This window comes from Scylla paramamosain, chromosome 20 (genome assembly GCF_035594125.1).
Source record: "Scylla paramamosain isolate STU-SP2022 chromosome 20, ASM3559412v1, whole genome shotgun sequence".
NCBI classification, from domain to species: Eukaryota; Metazoa; Arthropoda; class Malacostraca; order Decapoda; family Portunidae; genus Scylla; species Scylla paramamosain.
In genome coordinates this window covers 8,636,495-8,651,494 of record NC_087170.1, presented here as the reverse complement: position 1 = coordinate 8,651,494, position 15,000 = coordinate 8,636,495, and the positions used below count along the sequence as shown (strand labels likewise).

General features: G+C 40.7%; 2 protein-coding genes across 7 annotated transcripts in view; both read left to right on the top strand.

Moving 5' to 3' along the window:
- LOC135110691 (uncharacterized) overlaps positions 1-8,851 on the top strand; it is a 33,952-nt gene extending 25,101 nt beyond the window's left edge. For all 4 annotated transcript variants that reach the window (XM_064023306.1, XM_064023308.1, XM_064023307.1 and 1 more), the window contains exons 5-6: positions 1,648-1,801; positions 4,892-8,851. In XM_064023306.1, the coding sequence (XP_063879376.1) occupies positions 1,648-1,801; positions 4,892-4,943 (206 nt within the window). In that variant the 3' untranslated portion in view covers positions 4,944-8,851. The remainder of the gene's footprint in view (positions 1-1,647; positions 1,802-4,891) is intronic.
- Positions 8,852-10,388: 1,537 nt separating this feature from the next.
- Positions 10,389-15,000, top strand: part of LOC135110227 (pancreatic triacylglycerol lipase-like) — a 21,269-nt gene continuing 16,657 nt past the window's right edge. The window contains exons 1-2 of one of the 3 annotated variants that reach the window (XM_064022312.1): positions 10,389-10,499; positions 11,023-11,218. In XM_064022312.1, coding sequence (XP_063878382.1) covers positions 10,404-10,499; positions 11,023-11,218 — 292 coding nt within the window. In that variant the 5' untranslated portion in view covers positions 10,389-10,403. Of the gene's footprint in view, positions 10,500-10,652; positions 11,219-15,000 lie in introns of all 3 variants that reach the window. The other 2 variants (XM_064022314.1, XM_064022313.1) reach the window with 2 other exon arrangements.

Here is a 15,000-nt window from a genome sequence, read left to right as displayed (position 1 = left end):
GTGGCAGTGAAGCAAGATAATAAACAAACTAAGGTTAAGAAAAAAAAAAGTTGACGCGGCAGTGAAAGCATTTGTAGGAAGAAAGGCAGAAAAATACACATTGTTATTCTTGAAGCGGGAGACCGTCAAGGGTGACTGAAATCGGGGCAAGCACGCGAGGCCTTCACCCGTTTCTCTCTCCTTTATCTTCTGTCAACATTGTCTTGTTCGCCTGCACGTTTACTTATTTCTTCATTTGTCTTGCTTAGGTGCTGCTACTTACGGCAGGACACTCCGATTTTTCTTATTTGTAGACTTATACTCTCAGTTTTCAAGTGTCGCCAGGTCAAGATAGTTTTTATTTTTGTCTTGTTACTTAACCTTCTGTTTTTCATGGTTTAGTGTCGCAAGAGTAAGTCAGCATTTATTTTTATGTTTACCTATGTTTTCTTTTCTTTCTTTTTCTTTATATATATATATATATATATATATATATATATATATATATATATATATATATATATATATATATATATATATATATATATATATATATATATATATATATATATATATATATATATATATATATATATATATTATATATATATATATATATATTATAAACCAGCTGTTTCCTTATTATTTTCTTACCCTTCTGTTTTTCTACGTATGACTTGTGCAAGTCAACCATATTTACTTACTTTCAGCTATCATTCAATTTTACTCACTTAAGTATCGCAATGAGCAAACCAGGCAGCATTTACTTATTTCATACTTTTTCCCTACCAATGTTCTCGCTAAACTATAAGATAAACTCAATTAATATTTACACCTTTTCGTCTTTATGTTAGGTTAAAGATCGCTGAGACAAGTCAAGAAGGTCATAATGTTATCACGGTTACGTTATGTTTGGTTAGGTAGGATTAAGTACCGTTAGGACAAGTAAAGAGGGCACAGTGTCGTAAAGTCATCACGGTCTGTTTGTGTAAGTTAGTGCTGCGATTACATCATAGAAAATGGTTGAGCAAGGCAAACTGAGAATAGAGTGCATAGAGAACAATGCAGCGCCTTAAGCGGTCCTGATATAATTAATTGTCGGGTACTAGAGTGTGTTTGTGTTTAGAGAGAGAGAGAGAGAGAGAGAGAATTATGAAGCAGTCATAATACACAACGATAGATAGACACAACAAATGAACTAACTCACAGCGAGTATTTTAGATATTCAAAACAACCTCGCCTGATCAAGCAAGCAAACCAGGAATACTGAAGAACCATGCGGTTATCCTCTTTAAAGCCGTGTATGTGAGACTTGCATCTAACGCAGCTGATTCAGATTCTTGGTACGTAGACACATAAGACACAAACTGGGTTAAACTAAGTTACGTTAGGATAGGTCAGGTCAGAGTAGTACGTCGATTCACGTTACAGGGATTGCCAAGTGTAAAGTTGACGACTTCTTGTGGCTTTCCTCATTTTCTTATGTTTCTTAAATTAAACGAAGTTACTGAGGGTTTCCAAGGATGTTCATATTATGCACCATCAATATGAAAACTCCAATGAAAACCCCCTTCCTTTTATACATGGCCTTTGAAAACAGCTCGTAAAGGACCCCATACAGTCTCAAAACACAGAGCCTTGCTTACTCGCTTGTTGCCGTGTTTACAGAGGAGTCCCAGCCTGGCCTGCCCGTGCGCTATGAGGACCCCGCGTTCGCCGAGGGCCGAGAGGAGATGGTTCACCTGCCCGGGGGCTGCACGCTGTCTGGGAAGCAATACGCCGAGCTGCAAACCTTCATGGAGTCACCCAGCATAGAGAAGTGGTGGGTGAGAGAGAGAGAGAGAGAGAGAGAGAGAGAGAGAGAGAGAGAGAGAGAGAGAGAGAGAGAGAGAGAGAGAGAGAGATGATGGTGATAAAGTTTATGATGCCTTTTTATTATTCTTTTATTATCTCTTTCTTCCTCCTCCTCCTCCTCCTCTGTCTTTATGTCTCCATCTCTTTTTCCTCTAAACACTTCAACCATCACCATTATTATTATTATTATTATTATTATTATTATTATTATTATTATTATTATTATTATTATTGTATTATTGTTGTTGTTATTGTTTTTGTTGTTGCTGTTGTTGTTGTTGTTGTTGGTGGTGGTGGTGTGTTGTTGTTGTTACTCCATTTTCCTATTATTATATCATCAACACCACCACAACCACCACAACCGCCGCCACCACCACCACCATCACAACCACCACCCGGCAGCTGCAGCAACAACAGCGAAAATAGCAGCGTCGGGAATCGTGAAAAGAAGAACACCTCCCTTGATTGGACGTTATTGGCGGCTCGCTTACACCACCCCGCGGCTCCATTCCCGCCGCGAGGGTAGCGGGGAGAGAGAGAGAGAGAGAGAGAGAGGAGGGTTACATAAAGTCATAAATATACGTACAAACTCTTAGGTCCAAACTAATCATACATGAGAGGGAGAGAGAGAGAGAGAAACAACAAATGAACAGAAACACACACACACACACACACACACACACACACACACACACACACACACACACACACACACACACACACACACACACACACACACACACACACACACACACACAGAGAGAGAGAGAGAGAGAGAGAGAGAGAGAGAGAGAGAGAGAGAGAGAGAGAGAGAGAGAGAACGCCTAACACACACACACACTACCCCCCCCAAGAAACCTCTATTTTCACTGTAAGCTGCATCTACATTAAACCCTGCCATTGAATAGCCACAGTTCCCTCTTTGTAGCCCTGTCATAGCGAGGCCCTTCAGACTGGGGCAGCGTAGGGGCGTGTAGAGAAAAGCTGGCTCAGTGACGTAAGAGGAGGACTAGTGATATAACTATCTGCAGTGACACAGCTTGACTTATCAGGTTTTGTGAGTGTTTTGAGACTGTATGTGTGTGTGTGTGTGTGTGTATGTGTATGTGTCAAGTGGATTATCGCTCGTTCTGCGTGACACGTACTTGATCTCTCTCTCTCTCTCTCTATCTCTCTCTCTCTCTCTCTCTCTCTCTCTCTCTCTCTCTCTCTCTCTCTCTCTCTCTCTCTCTGATTTGGCATTTTCTCTCTCATACTCTAGGAATTTATCAACCTTTCAACTTTGATAATTTTCTCTCCATTACATCTCTCTCTCTCTCTCTCTCTCTCTCTCTCTCTCTCTCTCTCTCTCTCTCTCTCTCTCTCTCTCTCTCTCTCTCTCTCTCTCTCTCTCTCTCTCTCTCCTCTCTCTCTCTCTCTCTCTCTCTCTCTCTCTCTCTCTCTCTCTCTCTCTCTCTCTCTCTCTCTCTCTCTCTCTCTCTCTCTCCCCCCCAGTGCGCGCTGCTCAAGGTTAAATATAATGAGAGCTTAATTACTCCTTTGTCTTCTTGCTGTGTCGTCACGTGCACTGGTGGGAGAGCATGCAGAGCCATAGTTACGTAGATACCGACACTTAATTCTTCATCTGTGTCATGGCAAGGAAGAAATTCTGTGGGTCTTGGATTGAGTGAAGCACAGATTATTGCTAGCTGAATTTTATTATTATCATTATTATTATTGTTGTTGTTGTTGTTTGTTGTTGTTGCTTTTGTTGATATTATTATTATTATTATTATTATTATTATTATTATTATTATTATTATTATTATTATTATTATTATTATTACTATCTTTATTACAATTTAACATAATCTGATAAGCAAGCGAATAGGGCATTTAACACACACGTGATAAAAAGAATCCACTTATTAGCAGTATTAGAGAGCGAGAGAGAGAGAGAGAGAGAGAGAGAGAGAGAGAGAGAGAGAGAGAGAGAGAGAGAGAGAGAGAGAGAGAGAGAGAGAGAGTCTAGGGGATCCAAACCACACGTTTCACTTCACATTATGATTACCTGTTCGTAGAAGCGAGGGTGCAGTTCCCCAAGGCAAACAGGTACACTTAAAATTAGGGTTTTAGTGTGAACTCTTCATTCATTTGTTGTTAATCTCAATCCTCGTGTTTATAAAATGCGCAGCTCTTTAAAAACTATGAGTCTAAGAAAAAAATTACGGCTGTCGGATTACGTTAGACTGTTCCTCTTGGCTCAATCATTGGTATCAGTGTTGTGAAGACCCTTTATAGAATATAATTTGTCTCTGGACCTTTCCTATTTTTTTATGTTATTTCATCTGATGTTTTTATTTTTTTACCTTAATTTTCGAGTAATGCGGCGTCATGACTTTTTTTTTTTTTTCTTTATGTAAGGGCGACAAAAACGACACAAAAAGGCGCACTGCAGATGCCAGACCGATAAGAGAATAGTCCAACAGAATATCCAACATTACGAGAAGACCCAAACTTACCAGTTGTTACGGGAACGTGCCTTTTATTGATTTTTCTATTTGATTTTATTTGATTTTTTTTTTTATTTATTAATTTTTTTGTTAATGGCAGTACAGTACTTGTTGCGTAACTTGTATACTTAATATTAGATGTGATTTTCGGCCTAAGGCAAAACTGTGGTGACTAAAATGTTTGAACCAGTGTCTTTAGATAATATTATCTGAATATGCGCTACTCCGTCCATCTATTTAGTACCAGTCATGCCTTTGGAACTTGTAACTAAACTTGAACTAGTCGAGAATTCAATCTGTTGTCAGTTATGTCTACTTGATCTAGTGGATTTTGCTGTCAGTTATGTCTATCTGAACTATTCAGACATTGAATCTATTGTCGACTATGTCTATTTGAACTAGTCGAGAATTCAATTTTCTGTCACTTATGTCTATCTGAACTATTCGGGAATTAATTTGGTGTCAGTTGTCCCGAAATCGTACTGTAATCCTGCACCAGGCCATTTTATTCAGGTTGAGGAGAAGCCAGAGCAAAAGTAACCAATCAGTGCCCTCACCCTTTGCAGCATGTGCGAGAAGGGCGAGGTGGTCTGCTCCGTGAAGATGTTCAAGTCATAGCGTCCTGAGCCGGACTACGCTTGTCGCCCGGCGGATGTTCGTCCCCACTACATTGGCCCATATTCTGAAACACTTCGGCGCCGCACCTCCTATACATTCAAGAGGTTCCAGTTGAAATTGTACTGGTTTTTAAGGGTATTTTTACAACCCTATTGACAAATTAACGATTTCTACATTAGAAACTGGATAAACATTCTTGAGGACCCGGCTAATCATTTCTGTGGTCTTTGAAAATAGTCGTGGTGAGAGAGCAAAGCGTTTCAAAATACAGGCCATTGACCGCCTCTGCACCAGCACACTAGGCCTGTCACATCCCCTGCCACTCACCTGCGGCCTTCACGCAGGAGACATCAACCACCACTCAGCTTCCCTCAAGTCCCTCCTGCATCACTTCCACCCTCGATTCCGTCATGGAGGACATGATCTCTGTCTTGCCAACGCAACAATAGCGTCATTATACGTAATGCAGAATGTGCCATTAGTAGTAGTAGTAGTAGTAGTAATAGTAGTAGTAGTAGTAGTAGTAGTAGTAGTAGTAGTAGTAGTAGTCGTAGTAACTGATGTTGTTTTAGTGATAGAGTTTTCTCACCAGTGCTCCAGCCATTACATGCAAGTGTGTATTATGATCGACCATTAAAAGACGGATGGTTTATTATTTTCATTACTGATGCAGTACACGTATATGTTAATTATTATCAATATAGTATATCAGTATATTTATTTGTCGCTGATGTACATTGTCTGCACTTCGGCCGTGTTGGTACTGGGGCTTCCATCTCTCCTCTCTTTTTGTACTAAATCTGCCAACACCTTTCCAGTGAGAGGAGCAACATAGGAATAGCAAAAGGTAGAGCAGAGATACGTTGATGGTAAGATAAGTTTTGCTACGGTAGCCTGGAACAGACGGGGTGCCGACAGAGATAAGTGGTGAAGGTTAGTGGAGGCCTTTGTGTTGCTGTTAAATAATAGAGGCTGATGATGATAATGAAAGTTGTGTGTATTATTTAGTCGTAATCTTTTGCTCACTAGATGGCTCACTCATCATTCCTGGTGTTTGCATTTCCCGGTAAAACCTTCATACTGTGTTCGTATTTTGTGGTATAGCAACTTTTGACAAAGGTGCTCGTGTGTGTGCTGGAGTTCGTTGCTCTGGTGACGAACTAAAAGGAACTGCATCCTCAAACACTTCGGAATCTTTTCTTGGGAGCTTCCATCAGGTTGTAGTAAAAGTTATGGTGGTTTTCAATGATGTTTTCATGAGTCTAGTGATAGCTTCATAAGAACTCCCCATTAACATCCAGGGTCGGCATTAACCCCCAACCCTCCTAAAAAAAAAAAAAAAAAAAAAAAAAAAAAAATTATTTTTTCACATCAAAATTGAGTTCTATATCATACTGATAAATAAGGTCTATATATCTACATATACATAAAAAACGTAAAAGTAGTCAAGCCTGACCTGTTCATTTCCTGTATAGTACAAGTTAACACAGACTTTTGTCCAACCGGACCAACCTGTATCAGCATGACCTATACAAGTGTCTGTTCTTCATTAATAGAAAGTGTCAAACTTTATCTAAGATCTAACTCCCCTTGTGACTTCTGTCACCTAGCCAAAAACATTTCCAATAACTTTACTTCTTCATTTATTTCAACCTGATGGCACCACTGCCATCTCACCTATTTCTAAAGCTGAACTCTTCACTCAAACCTTTGCTAAAAATTTGGGTGATTTAGGGCTTGTTCCTTCCTCTCCTTCATCCTCTAACCACTTAATTCTACCCATGAAAACCCTTTGCAGTGATGTTTTCCATGCCCTCGCTGGCCTAAGCCATGGGGGCCCCTCCTATTGTTCTCTGAAACTGTGCCTCCGTGCTTGCACCTTGCCTAGTCAAACTCTTCCAACTCTGTCTATCAACATTTATCTTTCCTTCTTGCTGGAAGTTTGCTTAAATTCAGCCTTTTCCTAGAAAGGGTGACCATTCTAGTCCCTCAAACTACCGTCTTATTGCTTTATTTTCCCGCCTCTCTGAAGTTTTGAATCTATCCTCAACAGGAAGATTCTTAAACATCTATCACTTCACAACTTTCTATCTGATTGCCAATATGGGTTCCGTCAAGAGCGCTCTACTAGTGATCATTTGGCTTTCCTTACTGAGTCTTGGTCATCCTACTTTTAGGGATTTTGGTGAAGATTTTGTTGTTGCCTTATATATATCAAGAGCTTTTAATAGTGTGTGGCACATAGCTTTGATTTCCAAACTATCTTCCTACGGCTTCTGTCCTTCTCTCTGTAACTTGATCTCAAGTTTCCTTTCTGACCGTTTTATTGCTGCTGTGGTAGACGGTCACTGTTCTCCTAAATACATTAACAGTGGTGTTCCCCCAGGGTTCTGCTCTGTCATCTATTTTCTTCCTATTATTCATTAGTGATCCTCTAAACCAAACATCTTGTCCTATCCACTCCTACGCTGATGATACCAGCCTGCACTTATCCACGTCTTTTCGTAAGCGTCCAACCTTTCAGGAAGTAAACAGTTCTCGCAGGGAAGCCACAGCCTCTCTAATGCAAAAATCAACCAGCATTTTCAATCATTCATCCCTTTCTCTGGAAAACTCTGGAATTCCCTGCCTGCTTCTGTATTTCTATCTTCCTATGACCTGAACTCTTTCAAGAGGAAGGTTTCAAGAAATCCTGTAATTTCTGACTACCGCTTTCGACTCGGGGGACCAACACCTCAGTGCCTCCCCTATCCTTTTATTTATTAATTTACTTATTATTTTTGTTTTATTATATTTTTGTTGCTCTTGGTCGGTGCCCTTCCTACATGGAAAAAAAAAAAACTTCAAACGTTTTGTTTCACTCTATATTACTTTTTAAACGCTAACTTCAACTGATTTACGAATAAATATGAAGAATAAACAAAAATAAATAAAACCCCCCCCCAAAAAAAAAAAAACAATAAATTCTCTAGCCCCCTCTTTTTCGGGTTTTTTTTTTTTCAAAGCCTGTTACCATCAGAAAAAAAAATATTCAAGAGAACCTGAGTAGTCATCTCTATGGCCTTTGAAAACAGTCATCGAGTCTAACTCTAAAGTGTTTGAGAATACGAGCCTATTAAGTGCCACACATTGTGTTCTAGTGTTGGTTTACGTCCTTCTCGCGCGCGTGCTCGTACAGTGGCCACTGTCATTTGCACGTTTTATTTTGTAGGTTGTTCTAAGTTATCTGAGTACCTGCCATATACTCATTTCGCTTGCCAGGGAATAGCTTTACTGATGGTGGTGGAGCGCTTTGTGGCTCGATTTTTTAAATATTTAGAAATACGTAGTGTGTGTGAAAAGTGAAACACCGGGAGTGACAGAGACGGAGATATACAGACAACTAGACAGACAGTGTTTTATGACACAAAAGAAAAAGAAAATGAAAGTAATATGTAAGACTGTGATTCTTCCCAAACACATGCTTACTTTTTTTTTTTTTTTTTGTGTGTTTCATGTAAGAAGTGTAAAAAGGTCCAGAACTTGCCAAAGTGTGTTAACACATTGCCCTTGGAGTGTTATAAGCCGCACCAACACGTGGGAGTCACACACGCCGGGCAGACTGTGAGCTCCTCGTGTGTTCTAACTTTCCCGCGAGTGGCGGGAGACGCTTCGTCGCGTCTTCGTGGCCGTGCACCAGTTGCAGCATCACCATCGTTGGGTGAGCATCATACAATTTCCCACTGCCATTTCTACCCCATTGTACTTCCTGAGGTACACTACACACTTATTTCGTGTTCGTGAATTTTTCATACTCAAATGCATAGGAGACTAAAGAGTTTACATAGTTTTTTAAGGCATGCAATAAATGCACTATTATGCTGTTAGATTAATATATGTATATACAGAAATAAAACCTATTACAAATTTTAAGTGAAAATATATGACTACCTAAGTGATGTTGATGCAGATTAGAAGGAGCAGACTTTTTTTTTTTTTTTTTTTTTTTTTTTTTACAGTTTATGGGTATTGCGTACTATATCTGCTGGAGACTCCGTTACTCCGATGGTGTCAGTGAGATGGCAAGGGGAAGAGCGAGGAGGGTCGCTGCCCGACTCCTGGGATAAAATGACGCAGGGTGCATAACAAACGTTACCGCGGACCCACGGAAGTTTTGCACATTTCACGTGATTTATTTATCTCATATTTTCCTTTAACATGGTTTGGATTAACTGTGTTTATAATTAGTTCTCCATGAGTTGTACTTTCCACATATTATATAAATTTGTCCAAGTTTCTCTTTATTTACTTATCTCGTATTATCGTTTAACGTGGCTTAGATTAACTATATTTACAATTAGTTCCCTATAGGTTGTTATTTTTTGTCTGAGCTGGAGACTTGTCAACAAATTTAAACATCTTAACGCCTCATACATTATCGTTGGCTCGATGCTTGAAACGTATACAGTTCAGGTGACTTTAATTATTTATCTACATAACATTGCTTAACGGAACTGACGGGGAGCGCTGACGAGACGCCAACCTGGAGAGCCTGTGTCGCGTGCAGTGCAGGCGGCAGGGCACCTGTTGCCACTGGAAGTAGCACGCATACTGGCCAAGGCAACAGTGTTTGGGTGAGATACTGTAGTGATCACCACACCAAGACCTCTACTCCACCATGGCTAATTGAATTCGGTGTGCGGGTGTATTTGTGTGGATAGGTGGGTGTTTGTATGATTACCTACAAAAGACGTTCCGGATCTGACGTAACTTCCTAAGATGTAGGAAGTCATGACTTCCCTATTTGGTGATCTTTACAACTCTTGTTGTTGTTTTTGTTGTTGTTGTTGTCCTCGTCATTGTCGTCGTCGTTGTTGTTGTTGTTGTTGTTGTTGTTGTTGTTATTATTATTATTATTATTATTATTATTATTATTATTATCATTAAGGACATTATTTGTAGGAGCTGAACTGATCAATACTTCCTTTTTTTTTTTCTTTTTTTGTATAGCATCAAGCACACTTCTAATTTAGAGGCACTTGGGTACATAAACGTATCTTGTTTCTTATCTAACAGTGAAAAGAATAATATAATAACCCATTTAAAGCTTCAAGAAAATCCTAGAACGTCCACCACACGTATCTCCTTAAATGATATTACATATATTTCAACATATACCTGATGAACTGTACAAGCCATCATGACTGGGGTAGAGGCGACAGGAAGTTGTGGCCCGCCAAACAAACGGGCGGCTGCCTCAGAGGATGGAACTTGGGTCGATCCTGCTCAGCTAGATGCCACTCTTCGCCTTCCACTAAAACTACAGCCTTTCATATATCACCAGATCATTGAATTCTTTCCCTGACGACACACATTATTTCAATTATCTGAACTCCAAGAGATAGGATTTAAAGTAGAGCTATGAGCAAGAAAACATTACTTCTCCAGTGCAGCTACAACAACACGAAGTGAAAACTGAGAATGAGGATTGACACGGGCGGGACCACTCGTCCACGCAACACAGGCAAGTGGCAACTAGTTTCTCTCGTGAGCTTGGTGGGAGTGGATGTCAGACCCGTGAGTGTTGTGGAAATTCTCGTTTGCACCATGGTTATTCAGTGTAATGTGCAGAAATAAATGCTAGGAAATCAGCAACCTCGCATTACTCTGTGTGGTAAATAAACGAGGGCATAAAAATCAATGTTGAACGTTAATCACAGTTTAATTTAGCATTCACAGGTTACCAGGATACGGGAGTGTGTAATGAGAGGGAAAAGGTGAACGAATGACGAAAACGTAGAGAATAGGAGATTAGAGGAGACGAGAGGATAGCATAGAGAGGCTGGCACTTGAAGCAGGCAGCGGCGTGGCGAGGCTAGCCGTGAGTGGCCCGTGAGCCTGCCAGCGCTGTGGTATAGAATAGCCAAGTGTCAAGAAAAGAGGAAGAGGATCACTTCAGTAACACTATGTAGGCAGCGTTAGATCCATTGTCAAAACTTGAATAGAGGAAGAAGGGTGAGACCAAAGGTGAGGCAGTGTTATAAGTGTTGGAGGATCGTTGTGTGTATTTGAAATCATTGTGGATTGTTGAACGTGGCAGAGAAACGAATTTCACGTGCCCTCTAGCAAGCACATGAGCAGCGTGGGTGGCGGGGAAGAGTGTACCGTCACCGAGCAACAACTTCTGCCTCCACCACCTGTACCCAGGACCAAAATGGGGTGCTCGTGGCTCTTCTCCCTGCGGACCGTGGCCGCGGGGTTCTCTCTCATCCTGGCTGTCCTCTTCTTCCATCCAAGTGAGTCACCGTTTCCTGTTCCACTTTCTGGGGCTTAGAGATGAATCAGGGTGATGAATATTGATCGTCCTCACACCAATAGTCTTCATAACCTTGAAGCCACAATACGTAGGAATGCCACACAAACCTCCCTAACCTACCCTAACCACACTAACTAACCAAGCTTCACAATACTTATGAAATAGATTTGTATGAAATGTGTTCATAATGCAGCTACATATATCAAGACTAGTGTTGTTTGTAGTCATAGCGTAAGTTATTTCACATTATTTTTATCTTATTTTATTTTTATTTTTATTTTTTTTAGCATTTCACCGATGATATTTCCACCCAAAATAATCCCCCATATGTTGTTTTATTTTATTTATTCATTTATTTATTTATTTATTTATTTATTTATTTACTTATTCATTCATACATTCATTCATTCATTCATTCATTCATCCATTCACTCATTTTGGGGATAGATGAAATTTTCATGAATAATGTTCGTTTGTGAAATTTACTCATTTGAGTTTTAGTGTATGATAATGTTCTTTGTTAGATTGTTATTGTCGTCGTCGTCATCGTCGTTGTTGTTTTTGTTGTTGTTGTTGTTGTTAGTGGTGGTGGTGGTGGTGTGTGTGTGTGTGTGTGTGTGTGTGTGTGTGTGTGTGTGTGTGTGTGTGTGTGTGTGTGTGTGTGTGTGTGTGAAGGGCGAGTGAGGTGTGTGATACGATACCTAACTCTTGCTGCACTCTGCGTTGCTTCACGTACGTAGAGCGTAGCAGGTGCAGGTGCAACAAAGCAATCAATCTCATTTATTATTTTTGTACCTGTAGGACTCTCTCTCTCTCTCTCTCTCTCTCTCTCTCTCTCTCTCTCTCTCTCTCTCTCTCTCTCTCTCTCTCTCTCTCTCTCTCTCATTGTTGTGGAAGAATTTGAGGAAAAAAAGGACCTTCATGTGTTGTAATTCTGAATGTGCCTGACTCATGGCCCTCTCTCTCTCTCTCTCTCTCTCTCTCTCTCTCTCTCTCTCTCTCTCTCTCTCTCTCTCTCTCTCTCTCTCTCTCTCTCTCTCTCTCTCTCTCTCTCTCTCTCTCTCTCTCTCTCTCTCTCTCTCTCTCATAGCAATGCTTTATAACACCAATACAACCAAGGAACAAGCAATGTCCACTTTTCTCTATTTCCTCGCCTTCTTCCGCCTCCTCTTCTCACGCTCCGAACTTTCCACAGGCTTGCGTCACCACTAGTGCATGACTCACCACCAACTCCCCAACCACCATGTCTGAGTCTCACTTTTTATTCTTTTTCAGTTAGCAACCGCTAAACTTTCCGGATGCGCATATTCCCTGTTTGATGCATGGAAAACTATTGGTATTTCACGTGATTTGCTACGACTGTTAGCTACGATTGTATTCGTTTGTACCATCTGTGTGTACGTGGGTGTGGGTGTGGGTGGCTGTAGTGACGTACTCAAGAGTGAGCTAGGGTGAGGTTGCACATTTATGTTACTGGCGTGGCGCTTATGCCGGAAGACAATAGATCAATCATTGCATTTTATTTGTCGCAATTCACGCCAGCCTGCTGCCGGATCACCTGCTTGCTTTCCAGTAGTTTTACGGAATATTTATTTTATGTATTTACTTAGCTAGTCAATCAGTTAATCTGTTAGTCGGTTTGTTAGATGATCAGCTGCTTAGTTCGTTCGTGAGTTAGCTAGCTAGTTTATGAGTTAGTAAATCTCTGTAAATTAGTTGTTTGTAGATGTTCACCAGGATGGCAGCTAGAAACTTTTCGTGTGTGTGTGTGTGTGTGTGTGTGTGTGTGTGTGTGAGCGCAATGATGCATTCACCCAGCATGAACAGCAAACGGATGACGGCCATCGAGCGCATTACTGTAATGAAAACGGTGACTGAGATAATGGAGAGTGTGATAAGGAAGGAAGATGATTATATATGTGCCAAGCTGGAGTGTTTGTTAGTGAACCCATGAACTCTACGATGACGATGAAGATGACGGGAAGGAAGGAAGGATAATGGGTGATCAGAGTATACGGACTTAAACTAGTGAATGGTCTGCATACTAGAATGGTGGTGATGAGGCTACGTACTCAGGTGAAGATGGTGGTGGTGAGAGTGAATGAGTTAGCCAGCTGGTGTTAGCATATGTGAATAGCAGTGAACAGGTGTTACGGTAGCAGGTGAAGTAGTTCCGTGGGAGGACAAAAAAAAAAACACCAGAATATATGTAATTTATCTTATTTTCATACAAGATCACTGTTTCTTACATCTCTGCTTCCCAGTGTTTTCGTGTGTTCGCCAGCGGTCGTAAGATGCAGAATGAATTAGGAGTACAATATTTTCTGTAACGACACACACACACACACACACACACACACACACACACACACACACACACACACACACACACACACACACACACACACACTTTCTTTCCACTTTCCAATTACTTTTTATTTATAATTTTTTCCCTTGTTGCCCTTCCTCACTGGCCTTGAATACGTAATAACTGTGCTCCCTTCGAGAATTCTTTGCCATCCTGTCCTGTATAACCTGCTTGACTGGGTGAGCTCTGCCGCCTGACTCCTCCCTTCAGTGACTCATAGCAGAGGCGACTGAATGAAGAACGCGCGGCACCACATTTTTTTTTTTCTCTCATCTTTTAGGATTCAATTCAGATTAGAGACGTAGGAAGTGTTACATATGAAAAGAAAGAACCGTTTGATAAATGAATACTGCTGTAATCAAGTTGCTGTATCATACTAGATACTCGATGAACACGCGTGTAACTGAATTTCACTTCTTCTTCTTCTTCTTCTTCTTCTTCTTCTTCTTCTTCTTCTTCTTTTTCTTCTTCTTCTTCTTCTTCTTCTTCTTCTTCTTCTTCTTCTTCTTCTTCTTGGTAACTGTCTGGTGAACGCGCATGCAGCTAACTTTCTTTTATTTTCTTCTTGTTTAACTTTTTCCCTTTCGTTTTACCCGCCTAGGCAGTGAATGTGCATATAAATTTCCGCTGTTTTCTTCCTTTTCGTTTTCCTTTATCTTTTTCGACGAAATTTGTAACTTTTCCTCTCCTCTCTCTCACTTTTTTTTTTTTTTTTTTTTTCCAACGTCTGGAGCAAGTCACCACCTTCCCAGAATCCCTTCTCGGTAGGCAGCCGCAGGTTTCGAGACGCCTAGCATATTGATCTGATCCTTACTTCGATAAGTTTCTCCTCCTCCTCCTCCTCCTCCTCCTCCTCCTCCTCCTCCTCCTCCTCCTCCTCCTCGCTTTCTCTGTTTAAGCTTTTCTCTAAAACTCCATTGACCTCCTTTCCTTGACATCCCATACTCCTGTGTTTCTTTTTTGTCCCATCCTGTGTGTGTCTGTAAGCGAGGACATCTCTGGTGATGGTTGGGAGGCTCTGGCTGTGCTTCTGTGTTTTTCCCTGAGGAGAAGCTATTGTATCCTTGTCAGGGGTTCTTACCGTTTTTTTCCGTTAACTTGCTTTCACGGTCTCGTCTATTTTCTCTTCCTTCTGCTTTTAATCCATTTACTTCTCCTTCCACCCGTGATTCCTTCCTGCCTTCCTTCCACATTTTTTTTTTCCTTCCTCCTTTACAGCCTCCTGTCAGCCTTTTTCGTTGCTTCATTTTCTCTTTCTTTCCACCGATGCTTTCTTTGATTCATTTCCTTCCTTTCTTGGCTCCTGGCCTTCTTTCTTTTCTTACTATTTTACTGTCCGACTTTCTTCATTCTTTCATGCTTTTACATCCTTCCACCATGTTTTACTCTCTTCC